The sequence below is a fragment of the Oncorhynchus mykiss genome, chromosome 24 (assembly GCF_057628025.1).
Source record: "Oncorhynchus mykiss isolate SJ-2025 chromosome 24, ASM5762802v1, whole genome shotgun sequence".
NCBI classification, from domain to species: domain Eukaryota; kingdom Metazoa; phylum Chordata; class Actinopteri; order Salmoniformes; family Salmonidae; genus Oncorhynchus; species Oncorhynchus mykiss.
The window spans coordinates 18164747-18183253 of record NC_143045.1 but is presented as its reverse complement, the minus strand read 5'-3'; the positions used below and the strand labels follow the sequence as shown (position 1 = coordinate 18183253).

The following is an 18507-nucleotide window of genomic DNA, read 5'->3' as shown; positions in this document are numbered from 1 at the left end:
GTCTAAATTCCATGAGAGTGGGGTTTAGTTACCCGCTCCCTCTCATCACTAGGGTGGTAGAATCATTTCACAGAGCACGCGTTTTCACAAACCTGGACCTCAGGAGCGCATATAATTTGGTGTGTATCCGGAGGGAGATGAGTGGAAAACCGCGTTTAGTACCACATCTGGCCATTATGAGTACCTCGTCATGCCGTATGGGTTGAAGAATGCTCCAGCCGTCTTTCAATCCTTCGTAGACGAGATTCTCAGGGACCTGCACGGGCAGGGTGTGGTTGTATATATCGATGATGTATCGGCTCCCATTACCTCACTGCTGTAGGGCGGGCCGGCGCGTTTACGGTGGTCAGCAGAGGCGGACAGAGCTTTTAGTCGTCTGAATGCGCTGTTTACCGACGCTCCCGTGCTGGCTCATCCGGACCCCTCTTTGGCGTTCATAGTGGAGGTGGACGCGTCCGAGGCTGGGGTTGGAGCCGTGCTATCACAGGGCTCGGGCATGCCACCGAATCTCCGCCCCTGCGCTTTCTTTTCGAAGAAGCTCGGTCCGGCGGAGCGAAACTATGACGAGGGGGACCGGGAGTTGTTAGCTGTGGTAAAAGCTCTGAAGGTGTGGAGACATTGGCTTGAGGGGGCCAAGCACCCTTTCCTCATCTGGACTGACCACGGTAATCTGGAGTATATCCGGGCAGCGAGGAGACTGAATCCTCGTCAGGCAAGGTGGGCCATGTTTTTCACCAGATTTAGGTTCACCATCTCCTTTAGACCAGGTTCCCTTAACATGAAGGCTGACACGCTGTCCCGTCTCTATGACACCGAGGAGCAGTCCATTGATCCTACTCCCATCCTTCCAGCTTCATGTCTGGTGGCACCGGTGGTATGGGAGGTGGACGCGGACATCGAGCGGGCGTTACGGTTGGAACCTGCACCCCCACAGTGTCCAGCGGGTCTTGCCAGGACCGGCCAGGAGAATGGGCGAGGTACGTCCCTTGGGCGGAGGTGGCTCAGAACTCACTCCGCCACTCCTTCACGAACATGTCGCCTTTTCAGTGCATGTTGGGCTACCAGCCGGTCCTGGCACCGTGGCATCAGAGCCAGACCGAAGCTCCTGCAGTGGAGGAATGGGTGCAGAGCTCAATGGAGACCTGGAGAGCCGTCCAGGAATCACTCAAACAAGCTGGTGGGCAGCAGAAGAGGAGCGCTGACCGCCACCGCAGTGGTAGCTGGTCCCCTGCAGGAAGGTGAGGTGCCGGAGGTCTCTCCGCACCCCGCCGGACATCAAGGGGTCCCCCGCGTACACAGTACGTTCCATTCTGGACTCTAGATGCCGGGTGAGGGGCCTACAGTACCTCGTAGACTGGGAGGGGTACGGTCCGGAGGAGAGGTGCTGGGTACCGGTGGAGGACATCTTGGATCCATCACTGCTGAGGGATTTCCATCGCCTCCATCCGAATCGCCCTGCGCCTCGCCCTCCGGGTAACCCTTGAGGCCGGTGTCGGAGGTTTCACAGGTTTCACCTGTTTCTCATTTGGGGTTTGGTTCAGGGCTATTTAAGTCTTCTATGCCCGCCTGCTTTTGTGCGGGCTTGTTTCTCTGTTCTGTTTGTGGATGGTTGTGTTTTGTTGTGTCTTTACTATCATTAAATGAAGACTTTTAGTTTTTATCAAAGATTCTCTGAAATGAATATTACGCGATCAAACTGATTAATCATGTAACTGTAATTAACTAGGAATTCGGGGCACCAAGGAAAATATTCAGATTATAAAATTATAATTTCCTAATATAACCTTTCAGATATTTTATATCTGATCAATTACTCTTCGAATTAATTAATTATTTACTTTCTAACGTGAGGTTAGTCTCATTCCAAACATCGTAAATTGTTGGTTATCTGCACGAACCCAGTCTTCACTATGAGTCATGCATACATTAATTGTCTTAAATAATTTATTTACTAACTAAGTAATTCACAGAAATGCATAAACAAACAGTAGATAGTTACTAGGAAATGATAACGGAGTTTCCCTAGTGGGATAAACCGGTATCGCGGCTTGGTGGACAAAAGGGGAAGTGGGGGTCAACTGAGATGAGACACTACAAAGTTGATAATTATAACAATTGAAATGCTAATCCTTTGCACATGAACGCTCACTCATTCGGGAACAATTGCAATCAATATATATATTTACGCTCAGTGTGTCGTCTTGATCGCTGTTGAAAAGTTAGTTTCTGTTGGAGAGTTTCCGTCCTCTCTCCAAGATGATAATGTTTCTATGATTGTTCTGCCTAATCTCTCTCTCTCTCTCTCTCTCTCTCTCTCGCTCTCTCTCGCTCTCTCTCTGTCTGTCGTGGTTAGAGGGGATAGTTCAGAGTGACATTCATTCATTCATTATAGAATGGATGTTTCGGCGGTTGTTGTTCTTCACATTCAATGATACCGAATTCCTAGCTGCAGACTAGTAATTAATATCAAAGACTTGTTCTTATTCTGTCGGTATTGATAGTCTAAGAGTTTAACCATGTGGTATGGTTAAAAGATTCAGCAATGGTCTGCAACCTTTGTCCTCCTGTGATTGAGAGAAACATGGTCTCCTGAGAATTTCTCAAAGTTGGGTTTTATTCGGAATTGCAGAAAAGGGGCTGTCCCAGGATGCCTGACCCTAACTGGGTTCATGCGCGGTCCTCTGATTTAGTTCAACTCAAAAGGGAATTGGAGTTTCCTTCATTAAACAGTCCAAAATCACATTACACAATTTTACAAACAGTATCATCCTCAGTTATTCATCGTATACAACAATTAGATGTAAACCTCATATCTGAGGCTATTATATAAACAGCGTTATGGTAATGTGGCCGCACCGTCTCCCATGAGCTGTAACCCCAAATTGTAACAAACGGACCAGTTCGTAGCTGGATTCTTCACCGATCTTTTATACCTTCTCCGGAACATGAAATTTGTTCGGACTTCAAGTTCTGTGAGGTGGAAGAAATTCCTTTGTTCTCTAAGAAAATTCACTCTGTCTCTTATACTGTGTCCATGAGGAGATAATCTCTTCGAGGAATTTATGACCTCACTGACCACAGCATCCTGGTTGAAAGAGCAGAGAGAGGCAGGGAGAGGGGGATGGTGCTTGCTGTACTGAAAGAGGGCAACGTTGAACAGTTTGTTATTTTTTCGGACTGTTTGGTGTCCTGTTTGGGTCGGTCATTATTTCGCCTGTTGCTTTTGGCGTGACCTGTCTTACCGGAATAAATACGGTTTTCCCTAAACCTCTGCTCTCTGCGCCTGACTCCGCACCCACCACTCCTAGCTCCGTGACATGTCTAGTATTGTGTGTTCTATTATTTGATTCCTCTATGCGAACTATGTAATATTTAGAATAGCCATGGAGTAGTCTTTGTATCTCTGAACATTTGGTTATCAATATACAGTTGATCGACTATGCGAGCTTCAGATATCCTTTCAATCTATTTTCCTTGAAGATTGGATACAGAACTTTGTGCCATTCTGCAATTTCCTTTGGAACTGGTCATTCATGCCTATTTTTGCCAGCAAGTCTTTTGCCCAGGCTTTTAACCATTATTTTATCTTTAAAAAAAACACACATTTGGTAACAATTGGGCATTCATGTCTCTGCCCTCACTGTCCATAATGGTGTACACATTCAAGTTGGATTTTGTCGACAGCTTTGCATGGGATCTGAAGAGCTGTAAGGAGGAACTCCCTAACTACAGCATCAGGAACCTCTCCTTCTTTCTCTTGGATACCAATAATTACCAGATTTTCTCTCATGAATCTAGTCTGTATGTCAAGTAAGGCTTCTCTCAGAAAGATGTTCTCCATTTTAAGTTCATTAACATCGGTTTCAATCTTATTGTCCCCTTTAGCTTGTTTGTATCTTTCTCCAATGTCGCAGCTTTTTCGTTACTTGCCTTCAACTCTTTTTATATCCTTCCTGACTAGTTCAAGTATGCCCAGTTTGTAATTTATTGATTTTAACAGATCGGTTTCCACCCCTACCATTCCCGGTGGTGAAAAGATTAAATCATCTGTATCTGTCGAAGAGTCACGTTTTCTTTTTGGGATTAGTTCCCCTGTTTTACTCTCCGTCATGTTTGGGTGTTGCTTGTTTTCGTAATATTTGTCTACATTTCTCTAGCCTTAAGAAAAGATGGCGCCGAAGAACATGGCTGACGTTTTACATTCTCCCAACCAATTGTGCTATTTTGTTCGTTTTTTTGCATTTTGTGTAACTTATTTATAAACGTATTGTGTGCATATTGTTTCTGCTACCATCTCTTATGACCAAAAATAACTTCTGGACATCAGAACAGCGATTACTCACCGCGGACTGGAAGAAGCTTTTTCCTTTAACAAGTCTGACGAGCAGGATATTCTGCATTCACTGGAACAGATCCCCGCCTTTTGCATGACGCAGGAAAAGAGGCGGGAAGCCTTCTGAGAATTCGTAGGCGAGTGAGTAAACTCCCACTGCCATCCGTTCTTCTTGTTAACATACAATCATTGGAAAATAAATTTGATGACCTAAGATTAAGATTATCCTACCAACGGGACATTAAAATCTGTAATATCTTATGTTTCACCGAGACGTGGCTGAACGACGAAACTGACAATATAGAGCTAGCGGGATTTTCCATGCACCGGCAGAACAGAGACGCTACCTCTGGTGAGATGAGGGGTGGGGGTGTGTGTCTATTTGTCATTAACAGCTGTTGCGCGATGTCTAATATTAAAGAAGGCTCGAGGTATTGCTTGCCTGAGGTAGAGTACCTTATGACAAGCTGTAGACCACACTATCTACCAAGAGAGTTCTCATCTATATTATTTGTACCCGTCTATTTACCACCACAGAACGAAGCTGGCACTAACACCGCTCTCAACCAACTCTATAAGGCCATAAGCAAAGAATAAAATGCTCATCCAGAAGTGGCGCTCCTAGTGCTGGGGAATTTAATGCAGGCAAACTTAAATCAGTTTAACCAAATTTTTACCAGCATCTCACATGACCAGAGAAAAAAAATCCTAGACCACCATTACTCCACACACTGTTCATACAACAGTCAAACCCTGATTTCTAACGTTTACGTTCCTTCTTCTGAACAACAAATAGCTAGCTAACGTGACAGCTAACATTATGGAAGCTATTCATAGAAGACCACATGCACAGAAGCTTTGGGACCTTTAGCTGTCAGGAAGAGGGGTCCAGAAAAGCCAGATCCACAGCCTGTGCTCGCTTTTTAAGCGTGCAATAATGACATTTAAATAGCAGAATAAAAACGATTTCAGTATTCTGATAAGATTTGTAATTGTAAAATTGGTAGGCCTATGTGTTATTTGAAAGTTTTAGGAAGATAGAAGTGGGGGAAATGTTGTTCATTATATCAGTTTTATGCTATTTCAAATGCATTATTTCAGGTTGGACATAGGCTTACAGTAGTAGCTTACAATAATCATGGGATGAAAGTTTCAGACAAAATATGATTTGAATTGCACCATAATTGCAGATAATTGGTGCGAGTCAACTCAGCCCACCCACCCGTCTGCATCAACGAACTGCTTTCTTCACTGTGTGACTGACTGGCACACTAACCAGGCACGCTCAAAACAAATCTCTTCCTAGGAGCTCCATTCCCTGTTTTCCTGCGTGCCATTATTAAGCGCTATCTAGCTAGCACATTGGAATAATTCGGCAAAATTAGATAACACGACAAAATAAGAAAACGGCGAGAATACGGGTATAGGTAAAAAAATAAATAAAAAAAAACGTTTTGCATTACTTTGAATAGTCCGAATGTGAGACGACACCTCGCTTGGAATGATTTCATCCGCATTTATGTTCTGCATTTGAGGTTTCTTTCATCCGCGCAGCTGCATTATGCGGACGGTTATATTTTAGGCTGGCTGGCTGTGTAGCAGTCTATTCGTGCAATGCACCGCTCAAAACGTCTCACAATTATTTTTCCTACACGTGGAGGATCAGAGCCGCACAGAGAATGCTTAAACATGGGATAGGCGTTTTATGTGGTCAGTATTTATCTGCTATGATTTTGAAGATCCGAGGTCAGAGACAGACAGCGGCTGTCCTCAAACGCGTCATAGCCCACTTCTGCTGGATGCAAAGAAAGAAAGACAGACTTGAGATAGCCTTCTGACTCTTTAAATATTTAAGAAAACGGACTCTTCAAAACTGAAGATATGCTAGTCTCTGTCTAACATCGTCTACGCTTGATCTTCTAACAATACATTTTAAACAGAAGTCACGTATGAGAGAGCCCATGACCAGGCTCCAAAATTACCCCGAACTAGGACGCAGCCTAAAAATTGATCCAATGCGAAATGGTAGGTGGTTAAAGCTTATTATTGAAATTTTGTAATTAGCCTAAGTTATGTTAGAATATGAGCAATCGAAATCTGAAATAGAGCCTATGTTTCAGCTTTGTTTCACTTGATTTGCAGCACCAGCTTCTCCAGTTGGAATGTCGCCTACGGTATATACATACAACAAAATGCCTTCATCAACACACATTTACATTGAACCTTATTGCACATCGCAACAAGGAGGACTCCTGAATTTGTCCTGAATCGTTCCAAAAATACTGCAATTTAGATCCCGGACATCAACAACTTTAATGGCTTTTGTGTTAAGAAGATGGAGAGTGTTATTGGTGCTGAACGTGGTTGCGGTTGCGGGGTTCATGACACTTTGGACCAAGTGCACCCACACCCGAGTAGCAAAAACCATCGGTCAGGAAGATGTGAAAAGACAATCACGATCTAACGGCACTGCTCAAGGTTTGAGCATCAGTCATGAAGTATTGCTAAAGAGGCTCGGGTCGTTGGAGGACGTGGTTTACAGACAGCTTAATGGTAGGCTATGACTCTTTAGCACTTTAGCCTACCCACTTAAAAACAATGACTATGGCTCATTGGTTACTTTGTATGTCACTCAAAACCTACCACGATTGCTGTTATTTACATTGGCTGATGCTTAGTGTCCTCCCAAATGGCACTCTATAATTAGTGTACTACTACTTCTGTCCAGGGGACCACAGGTTAGTGCACTATATAGGGAATAGGGTGCCATTTGGGACATTATACTATAATGGGGTGCCATTTGGGATAGTATACAGCTACTGTACCTCTGTTAAAAGTCAATGATTCTCAAAACAACGAAGCAAATGTGTTATAGCATAGTGACCTTTTCTTGACTGTGAACTCCAGGTCTGTCCAAGTCCCTGGGGCTGATCGAGGGTTTTGGGGGGCGAGGTAAAGGGGGGTTCCCCGCCACCCTAGCCTCAAAAGAAGAGGCTGATGCCAAAGTACTGAGGGAGAAATATGGATACAATGCTTACCTCAGCCAAAAGATATCACTGGACCGGTCCATACCAGACTTCCGGCCTAGCAAGTAAGTTTTCGGCACCCTATATACTATATACCCTATACTCTTTTTGGCCCATAACGGCACTCTATTCCTTATATAGTGCAGCATCACTTTTGACCAGGGCCACTCTTACTATAGCTCAGCTGACAACCGTGTTTCAGTACGATAGACCCGCTACAATTTTCATGTGCTTTTATGTTTTTCCAAAGACCAATCCAGGCTTTGACATAGGATTGTGTCGAAACATTACATTTGGGTTTGTAAGCTGCAAGTTGCAAGCATTAGTCTGTGTGTGTGTGCATTTTGTTTTATTTGATACCCATCTCTGGATCTCAGCCATATCTTGGGCTCATGATCTAATCAGAAGTGATAAACATGGTAGTGTATACTTTGGTCTGTTAGTTGTTTCGCTGCTACTGGATTGTTGCCATGGTCAGAGAGTCATGATTAAAGCTATGACAGTAGATGTTATTGTTTTGGCACCACTTAGCTTTGTGTTAAAACAAATACAATATTCTTAAAACCATCTAGTATTATCTCTGTAGCCCTGTAATCCCTCTTTCTTTGATGTTTTTTTGCAGTCTTATTTGTGATGAAGTCTAATGCGGCAATTGACACTTGGACGCACGTCGGAAGTGCGCGCACACACACACACACACACATTATGTTTGTGCGTGTACACAACCCATCAGCACACAGAAACAAATTTATGTTTGAACATTAGCATTAGTGCAGCTCTTTTAGAGACTTTTCTAAAGAGACATTTAGATCTGTCCCCAATGCTGTGCTGGTTAGCAGGCAGACCCCATTTGAAAGCCCCTGATGAGAAATCCCTCGCCCCAGCTCTGCTCTACCACCAGCTGTGATACACACCCGCCGGCAGCCGCAGGGAATGGGAACACACCCACACTCACATCTACTAACACACAGACACACGCATTTGTAATTTAGTTTCTCTATTTCGAGCTCTAAGAGGACCATGATGCATGTAGAGTGTGATTTCTCTTTGTATGGTAACACATTAGAATGGGAGCCTTCTCTTTCTGGTATATCTTTGCTTGTTAACAGAACAGTATCGTCTAGCTGCCTCCTACAATGGAAGCCTTCTCTCTATTGGGTATCTCTTTCTATGCCCTGCAGCAGAAAGAGCTAGGAGTTAGAGCTATGAAATTGACTAACATCATCCAATCCTTTCCTTACTTACTTGGATGTACTGTATCACAATTCTTCGGATGTATCTCAGCAGTCGAAAGTGACTGCTGACTTGCTCTCAACTGTCCAATTCTTTAAGACCAGCACAGTTGAGGGAAAGGCGATAAGAGGAAGGATAGATACTGACACATTGTGGAAGAGTAAAAACTTCAAAACAAAAGCCACTTTGAACTATTAGGACATAGCCAGCCACAGATTCCTCACTTCCTCTCATTAGGGCTGGCTCTCGTTATAACAAATGCTAAAGTAAAAATAGACTTCCTATCGCTCTCTCCCCCAGTGTACTTGCTGTGAGGCTAGGGAGAGGGGGTGTGTGTCAGCTCATCATCAACATGTACAGAAGAGACTTGGAGAAGAAGCAGCTTGCATGGTGGTGATAAACTTGGAAACCTACACTGGAATGTTGGGTAGTACTTTACATGAGCCCTCTGCCATAAGGGCAGGCTACATTATATTTTAAACTGGGTGGTTAGAGCCCTGATTGCTGATTGGCTAACAGCCATGGTATATCAGACCGTATACCACGGGTATGACAAAACATTTATTTCTACTGCTCTAATTACGTTGATAACCAGTTTATAATAGCAATAAGGCACTTTGGGGGTTTGTGGTAAATGGCCAATATACCATGACTAAGGGCTGTGTCCAGGAACTCTGCGATGCGTTGTGCATAAGAACAGATCTTACCTGTGGTATATTGGCCATATACCACACCCCTCCATGCCTTATTGCTTAACTATACACATATTATTATTATTATTATTATTATATAGGGCTACTTAAGTCATTGGCTTTACATAGGAGTGTTAAAGTACCATGTTCCTGAATATTGAATGATGAACTCACCGTTTGCCTTTATCTACAATGTATAAGGATGTATTAATATTTGATGTCATTAGTGACAATAGCTAATGATGTGTGTGTGTATGTCTCTCTCTGTGTGTCTGCATATGTCTTTGTGCGTGTGTGTGTGGTCTCCAGGTGTAAAAAGGCCAGCTTCCCCAGGGATCTTCCAAACATCTCCCTTATCTTCATTTTTGTCAATGAGGCGTTGTCAGTAATCCTCCGCTCCGTCCACTCAGCTGTCAATCACACACCGGCTCACCTCCTCAAAGAGATCATCTTGGTGGACGACTACAGCGATGACGGTGAGGAGAAATACACACACACACACACTGCCATACGCACACACACACGCACACACACACACACACACACACACACACACACACACACACACACACACCTGAAAGTGCATGTGAACACATACACACACATCCAATATACATATTCATACAATATACATTTTGTTTATGCATTTAATTTCATTATATTCTATGCTTTATAAAGACATCCTTGTCCAACATGCTGTTTTGCTGCACAGACAGGACAGTCAGATCAAGGCAAGAGAAGATGTCTGTTTGACAAAATCCATCCAAGGAGAGGGACAATTGTGAATAGAGTAAGCAGTGAGCAGAGAGAGAGGTGGTTAGAGAGAGGAAGAGAGACAATTATAGGCACAGAAAGGTGGATTTAGAAAGGAAGAGGGAGAGATGTGGGTAGAGGGAGAGAGTGAAAGGGTGGAAGAGTTTAGTAGAAAGTGAGGGGCAGAGAGTGAAAGAGAAAAAGGAGAGAAAAATGGTTCAATTTCCCCCACGTTCCTGGCACGGCAGGATGGCAGAGGGCCAGCAATCCATCATGGAGGGGGGGACATAAGATATTGCAGTGGTTGAGATTGAGAGGCATGCAAACAAATAACACACACCCTCTTACTGTCTGCATAAGTCTTCTCTCAGCCACACATGCACTGCACATCCGTCAGCACATCGAGAAGGGCGTTCCTGCATGTGGACATACCTGCATCTGCAGGAACGTCTTTTTATACTATTTGTAAATGTTTAAGCTAGGACAGGCTGGAGGCAGGGGCGCTCCAGTATAGTAGGTAGCATTAATGCACAATAATGTTGGATCCCAGCCGCCGATAAACCCCACAGAAGGGGCAGGGGCGACAATGGTAGCTAGCTAGCCGTACACCGGTAGACAGTGACCTTCACCCCCGCCTATCAGGCACTGTTTTTCCACAGTTCAGGTAACGACGGCAAGGGCAGGTGTTCAGCAGGCGGGACCGAAGGACACTGTGTGCTAGCTTAGCCAGCAAGTCTGGTACTCATGAGGCGGGGGCAACACCGTGTGCTAGCTAACTAGCAAGATAGCACACGGTGTCACTAACTAGTAAGCTAGCTAGTTAGCTAGCACACAGTGTCCCTCCATCCTCCCACCTGATGTGCTAGCGGTAGGCGAGGGCGACTCCGATAGACAGTGTCCTTCGCCCCCGACTGTCAGGCACGGTTTTCTCCGGAACACAGCAGGAGGGAGGTGGGGGCGACACTGTGTGCTAGCTAACTGGCAAGCTAGCACACGGTGTCGCTAACAAGCGAGCTAGTTAGCTGGCACATGGTGTCGCCCCAGCCTCCCGCCTGCTGGGGAGGCAAGGTCAATCGGTAGACAGTGTCCATCGCCCTCACCTGTCGGGCACTATTTCCTCGCAGTTCTGCTAACGACGGTGAGGGCAGGTGTTCGGCAGGCGGGAGTGAATGACACAGTCTAAACTCAGATAATACTTTCATTTCCATTTTTACCCACATTTAAAAATATCACAAGAATGAAGATGTCGTGCTCGTTCATGTAGGAGCCAATGGACTCCATTTGCATACTATTGAGCAGATCTGCCAGTGTGTGTTTGAGTGAAGGCTGTGGGGGTTCTGAGAGTGTGTCCAGGGGGAAAAAGCTCATAGCACAGAAGCCAATAGCTCAGGAAGCACCCAACTCTCCCTGGTGTTGTTGTGAGACTGTTAGAAAGCACTGCAATGCTGGGGCCCATGAAAACAGATACATCTCTTCTCTGTGTGTGTGTGTGTGCACATGCGCTTAAGTGTTTTTCTGAAAGTGTTTGTGGGTGTGCTTCTGTGTGTGTCTGCTTGCTTATGTTTGTCTGTGTGTGTTGCTCAGTTATATTTGGTTGTGTCCCAGAACAACTGAAAGGGCCGTTGGAGGATTATGTAAACAAGCGTTACCCAGGTATGGTGAAAATCGTGAGGAACCAGAAGCGAGAGGGACTGATCCGTGCCCGCATCGAGGGCTGGAAGGCAGCCAGTAGCGAGGTGACGGGTTTCTTCGATGCCCACGTTGAGTTCACACCCTCCTGGTGAGTGTATGTGTGGGTTTCAACTCGATGGTTTAATAAACTTTGACTTAAAGGGGGGGATCAGAAGGAATACTTCAGCAGTTGGTCAAGCAGCAATGTGAGATTTTCCAGCTGAAAGAATTGCATACTACTTCTAGCCATCTAGAATATCTGCAATACCATATTTGTAATAATAGTCTAAAGATCTGAATTGCCATAAGCTTTTATCAACTGACAGTATTAAAAGTAGGCCTAGTATTCAAGTACAGTCACGGTGTTGGTATGTTCCTTATGCATACACTAGAGTTGACCAGGGCCCACAAATACACAGAAAAACTACACTACACAGGGAGCTGCTTCTGACTCAACTTGACTCAACTCAACTCAGAAGAACTAGGGGGACTGCCTTGGAGGCTTAGGGAGGCAGAGGGAGAGAGAAGGAGACAGTAGATCTTAAGAAACCTCCGGCCCCATCTTTCTGTCTCTATGTCAGGGCTGAGCCGGTTCTGATCAGAATCAAAGAGGACCACAAGAGGATCATCCTGCCCTCCATCGATAACATCAAGCACGAGACTTTTGAGCTGGAGCGCTACGAGAACTCTGGCCATGGCTACAATTGGGAGCTGTGGTGCATGTACATCAACCCCCCCAAACAGTGGTGGGATGACGGGGACACCTCCGCACCCATTAGGTAGGCTACACACACATATATACACACACACAGGCATGCGTACACACACATACATACATACACACAACTAAATAAACACTTGAATTTAGAGAACCCAATTGCCAAAATAAGGAAAACAGAATCACCCTTCCCCCCTCAGAACTCCTGCAATGATTGGTTGCTCCTTTGTGGTCAACCGGGAGTACTTTGGGCACCTGGGGCTGCTGGACTCTGGCATGGACGTCTACGGAGGAGAGAACATCGAACTGGGAATCAAGGTTTGTGTGGCACCCATTTCTCTGTGAAGGCTGAGCATAATTGGGCTCTGGTCAAAAGTAGTGCACAATAAAGGGAATAGGGTGACATTTAGGATGCAGATTTGTATGTTAGGGTGGCGAGAGGCAGGGTGACTAGTTTGTGAATAGTGCATTCTGTATCCTGTATTGTCTTTTGTCCGATTTCAGCAAGTATGTAATTGTGGTTCTTTGAGTAGAGCTAAGCATTGGGTTGTTTGTTCGTGTGTTTGTCTACTTGCTTTCTTAATTATTTGTGTTAGGCCTGCAGAACATTTGTTGTGTGTGAAGGTATGTGCTCTGTTCTCATACTATTTCTCCACCAACATGCACTACCAGGTGTGGCTGTGTGGGGGCAGTATGGAGGTGCTGCCCTGCTCCAGAGTGGCTCACATCGCCAGGATGAAGAAGCCCTACCACAGCAACATAGCTTCCAGCACGCGGCGTAATGCCCTGCGTGTGGCCGAGGTCTGGATGGACCAGTATAAGTCCCAAGTCTACCTGGCCTGGAACATTCCAATGGAGGTTAGTTTCTCCTACATACTGATTTGAAGTCATTTTGGGGGGGGGGGCATATGAACATGTATGTTCAGATAGAACTCCAGGTCAGGGAGTCAGGTGAAGTTGAACCCTATACACTGATCTATGATCAGTTTTGCGTACATACATTACCATCCAAAAGTTTGCGGTCACTTAGAAATGTCCTTGTTTTTAAAAAAAAGCAATTTTTTTGTCCATTATAAAATAACATCAAATTGGTCAGAAATACAGTGTAGACATTGTTAATGTTGTAAATGACTATTGTATCTGGAAACGGCTGATTTTAATGGAATATCTACATAGGCGTACATAGGCCTATTATCAGCAACCATCACTCCTGTGTTCCAATAGCACATTGTGTTAGCTAATCCAAGTTTATCATTCTAAAAGGCTAATTGATCATTAGAAAACCATTTTGCAATTCTGTTAGCACAGCTTTAAACTGTTGTTCTGATTAAAGAAGCAATAAAACTGGCATTCTTTAGACTAGTTGAGTATCTGGAGCATTAGCATTTGTGGGTTTGATTACAGACGCCTCACAAGTCCTCAACTGGCAGCTTCATTAAATAGTACCCGCAAAACACCCGTCTCAATGTCAACAGTGAAGAGGCGACTCCGGGATGCTGGCCTTCTGGGCAGAGTTCCTCTGTCCAGTGTCTGTGTTCTTTTGCCCATCTTAATATTTTATTTTTATTGGCCAGTCTGAGATATGAATTTTTCTTTGCAACTCTGCCTAGGTCAGCTTCCTGGAGTCGCATCTTCACTGTTGACGTTGAGACTGGTGTTTTGTGTATACTATTTAATGAAGTTGCCAGTTGAGGACTTGTGAGGTGTCTGTTTCTCAAACTAGACACTCCAATGTACTTGTCTTCTTGCTCAGTTGTGCACCGGGGCCTCCCACTCCTCTTTCTATTAGGGCCAGTTTGCGCTGTTCTGTGAAGGGAGTAGTACACAGCGTTGTACGAGATCTTCAGTTTCTTGGCAATTTCTCGCATGGAATAGCCTTCATTTCTCAGAACAAGAATAGACTGACGAGTTTCAGAAGAAAGGTCTTTGTTTCTGGCCATTTCGAGCCTGTAATCAAACCCACAAATGCTGATGCTCCAGATACTCAACTAGTCTATAGAAGGCCAGTTTTATTGCTTCTTTAATCAGGACAACCGTTTTCAGCTGTGCTAACATAATTGAAAAAGGTTTTTCTAATGAACAATTAAAATTATAAACTTGGATTAGCTTACACAACGTGCCATTGGAACACAGGAGTGATGGTTGCTGATAATGGGCCTCCGTACGCATGTAGATATTCCATAAAGAAATTGGCCGTTTCCAGCTACAATAGTCATTTACAACAATAACAATGTCTACACTGTATTTCTGACAAATTTTGTTATCTTAATGGACAAAAAATGTGCTTTTCTTTCAAAAACAAGGACATTTTTAAGTGACACCAAACTTTTGAACGGTAGTGTGTTCAGATAAAACACCTACTTCCCTACCTAGATTTTCACTAGTCTATTTCAATTAATCTCTTCATTATCCTAACTACATTATGCAGTATATGTACACCATCCATTTCATTGCTAATGTTACATATTTGTAATTGTGTGCGTCTCAAATGGCACCCCATTCCCCATATAGTGCACTACTTTTGACCAGAGCCCTACGGTGTTAGCCTCGCGGGCCACCTGGCATTCCTTACAGCGAACCATTATTGTAAACTTGCGAGATCAGGATGGCTCACGAGGCTACTTTGGGGTGCCATTTGGGACACAATCTGTAATCAACCACTCCCTGTTCCAGAACCATGGGATAGACTATGGGGACATTTCTCAGAGGGTAGCCTTGAGGAAGTCTCTGCATTGTAAGAACTTTGAGTGGTACCTGGACAACGTCTATCCAGAGATGAGGAGGTACAACAACACTCTCTTTTATGGGGAGGTGAGTTTTACTAGCAACAGGGCCTATATACAAAATTTTACTAAACACTCATCAAACACTCATAAGATGCTTTTAGCAGCCAAGTAGCCTTTTCCCCCCCATAAAAAGTTTCCCACCCTTTTTTCTCTTTGTCTTTTTCTCTCTCTACCCCCTCCATCCCCCTCTCGCTCTCTCTCTTTCTCTCTCCCTCCCTCCCTGTAGATTCGTAGTAGCAAAGCGACCCATCTGTGTATGGACCAGGGAGAGAAGGTAAACCACACGGCCACCCTGCACCCCTGTCACGGAATGGGACCTCAGGTAACCGATTAAACTAGGTTTACAGTATGTCCCAAATGGCACCTTATTCCCTACTTAGTGCACTACATTTGACCAAAAGTATTGCGCTATATAGGAAATAGGGTGCTATTTGGGACATTCTAGGTTCACTAGAGAGGCACTATGCCTGCCAGCTGTGAGAGCAAAATCTGCAGGGGAACTTTTTTTAAAACCAGAATGTAGTCCTTTGCCCCTGTCGCATACAAATGTAGGGGATATCATGACAGGTTCTACAGTCAAAATAAAATATGCAGACAAAATGTCTCAATCATATCAGGTTAATGCATTTTTTTTAAGACCCACTTTGAATGAGAGTGGATATAATATCATATCACAAATAATTTCAATTGATTTCAAAAAATAGAAACAACTTGCTCTGCAGGAAACGCAATACAACAACTAGCAGTCGAAACAATCTACCAGACTTCAGTTTAGCCACTTTTTAGCCATGTACTACTTACTGTAACTTGTCTCTCTGTGTGTTCTTCCCAGTTGAGTTGAGGAGGACACACCTAGTTGTTGTTGATAGTCCTTTACCATTCACCACTTAATTTGGTCTCCCTGTGTCTCTCCTACCAGTTGTGTTAGTACATCAAAGAGGGAGAGTTCTTCCCGGGTGCTCTGGCCAGTACAGGGGAGAACACATATAGTGTTGTTGATAACCCTTGACCAGCCATTCACAGTCGTGTCTCCCTGTTCCTCCCAGTTGGGTCGGTACACCAAGGAGGGCCATTTTTTCCTCGGCGCTCTGGGCAGTACAGGGGACGAAACACGCTGTCTGATGGACGACCAGGTCTCCAATTTCCCTCAGCTCCTCAACTGTGACAAAGTCTCCAACACCAGGCTGACCACATGGCACTTCTCTCAGGTCAGACTCACTTTTACATTGTTTTTTATTTTTTACATTTTGTCATTTTTAAAATTCCTTTCATTTAAGTTTCTTATACCGTGTTACTTACTTACTTATTTACTTATTTATTCCCTGTAGAGCATAGGGCCGCAGCATGCCCCTGCCATGCCAGACCTGTGCAGGTTAACCCTGTGTAGTAACACTGTAATAACACCACATTGTAAGGACCTGTGAAGTTGAAAATAAAAAAATGATAGAAGCTGCCTGGAGGTGACTGTTGATCATAAAGCATCTAAGAGTAGGAGTGCTGATCTAGAATCAGATCCCCCACTGTCCATTCATTATAATGTAAAAGGCTAAACTGATTTTAGATGAGCACTTTTAGTCTGAGAAGCTTAATGAATACTCTGAGGTCCCATGAAGGTAGTAGCCTACTCAATTGAGAACATTCTATTTCCTCTGTCCTTCAGAACGAGTCGATCATCAACAGAGCCACGGGTCGCTGTCTGGAGGTGATACAGGCTAATGTTTACTTCGGACACTCGCTGGTGCTTCAGACCTGCTCCGGACAGAGGTGGAACATCAAAAACACAATGAAGCAGTAGCCACAGCATGATGCAGAATTCTTCTTTGGCCAAGATAGTGTTATTGTACTGAATTGTATCAGATGTCATACTGTATTATTACAATTATTCACTTGGTGTTAACAGTTGGACTTTTCCAAGATTGTCTTCCAATAAACTGCTGGTCTGATGGTATTTTTTACATTTATTTTTTTAAAGTTGTGTATTCAAATACCACATGGGGTGATTAAGTTGACACAATATTAACCCATCACAGCCTACAACAGATTTATTCAACTTCAATGTTTTGATTTCTTGAAAGGGTTTTTGCCGTTCCTTTTCAGCAACGTATTAAGATATTTCCAAAATGAAAAGAAACAAATATGAAAAGTGCATTAAGACCAAACTGTTTTGTGACTGATTCAGGATTCAGCACAACTATCTCTGACACACAGTGCTGTGTGTTCTTCTTTTTTTTTCTTTTTTTTCCCACCTTTATTTAACCAGGTAGGCCAGTTGAGAACAAGTTCTCATTTACAACTGCGACCTTTGTTACTACTATTTATTTACTGTTGTTAAAATATATATATTTTCACTGTCAATGAGAGCATCCAAAAATCATTTTTAATTGATTTCAAAAGAGAGGAGGCAGCCATTAAAAACAAGGAGGCAGTCGAGGCCCATATTCATAAAGCGTCTCAGAACAGGAGTGCTGACCTAGGATCAGTTTAGTCTTATTTAGATCATAACGAAGATTGCATGGACAGAGGGACTTGATCCCAGATCAGCACTTCTATTTTGGTCTAGGATCAGTTCTAACTTTTAGATCATGAATAAAAATTAGGGAGCTAGCGAGCTGAAGGAGTGCTCTCGACTGCCTATTTTATTTGAAATGCCATTTTTTTGTTTTATTTATTTGACACCAATTTAAACATCAACCACCCGCTTGTGATGGCCCGACCACGGAGTCACGCCAGAGCTACCTATCCCCGTTGATCCCCGGTAAGCAAGGCCGCTGCCCTCCGGTACACACACCAACAAGGTTCACACACTCATACTTCCATGTTAATGCACACACCTATTGAGGTTACTGAACAATTAGGCTTGCGCCTAGGGCCCCTACTCAGCGAGTATAGTGCAACAGTAGGCTGTGTAATCAGTTCCATAACAGTTGTCTGACCTAGTAACTAGGATCAGTTTAGCCTTTTATATTACCTGGACAGGGATCGGCACTCCTACGCCGAGATGCTTTGTAAATATGGGCGCTGATCTATAATTTACAACCAGGTTTACAGCATACTGATGTACTGGCTTATACCTCCATTTTGTGGTCTCCTAAACAACACTAGTCGTATCTGATGGAAGACAATGAGATACAGCAACATTTACAAAAAAAAGAGATGTTTATTGCATAAATGCTTTCCATTTACTTTTGTACCGATTTCAGTATTTACAGATACAATATTCAGGCTATTATTAATAATACAACTTAAATCTGGACTAAAAAGCACTTTAAATGGAGATTTTCCATTGATCTTGCTA

General features: G+C 43.7%; 1 protein-coding gene across 2 annotated transcripts; it reads left to right on the top strand.

Moving 5' to 3' along the window:
• The first annotated feature begins 5583 nt into the window (after positions 1-5583).
• Positions 5584-17160, top strand: LOC110503892 (polypeptide N-acetylgalactosaminyltransferase 17). Of its 2 annotated transcripts, none has more exons than XM_021582513.3 (12): positions 5584-6358; positions 6476-6886; positions 7241-7424; positions 9594-9760; positions 11643-11817; positions 12290-12487; positions 12627-12744; positions 13099-13284; positions 15100-15237; positions 15439-15534; positions 16259-16420; positions 16873-17160. In XM_021582513.3, exons 2-12 carry the CDS (start codon positions 6649-6651, stop codon positions 17005-17007), a joined length of 1797 nt encoding a protein of 598 aa, XP_021438188.2. In that variant the 5' UTR covers positions 5584-6358; positions 6476-6648; the 3' UTR covers positions 17008-17160. The 2 variants fall into 2 exon arrangements, with proteins under 2 accessions (XP_021438188.2, XP_021438186.2); XM_021582511.3 differs by having other exon boundaries at positions 11622-11817.
• The last annotated feature ends 1347 nt before the right edge of the window (positions 17161-18507 follow it).

Coding starts and splice junctions, on each gene's coding strand:
- LOC110503892 (XM_021582511.3), top strand. CDS start 6,649: ATGGCTTTTGTGTTAAGAAGATGGAGAGTGTTATTGGTGCTGAACGTG. Junction 7,425..9,593: donor CCAGACTTCCGGCCTAGCAA/GTAAGTTTTCGG, acceptor TGTGGTCTCCAG/GTGTAAAAAGGCCAGCTTCC. Junction 16,421..16,872: donor CCACATGGCACTTCTCTCAG/GTCAGACTCACT, acceptor TCTGTCCTTCAG/AACGAGTCGATCATCAACAG.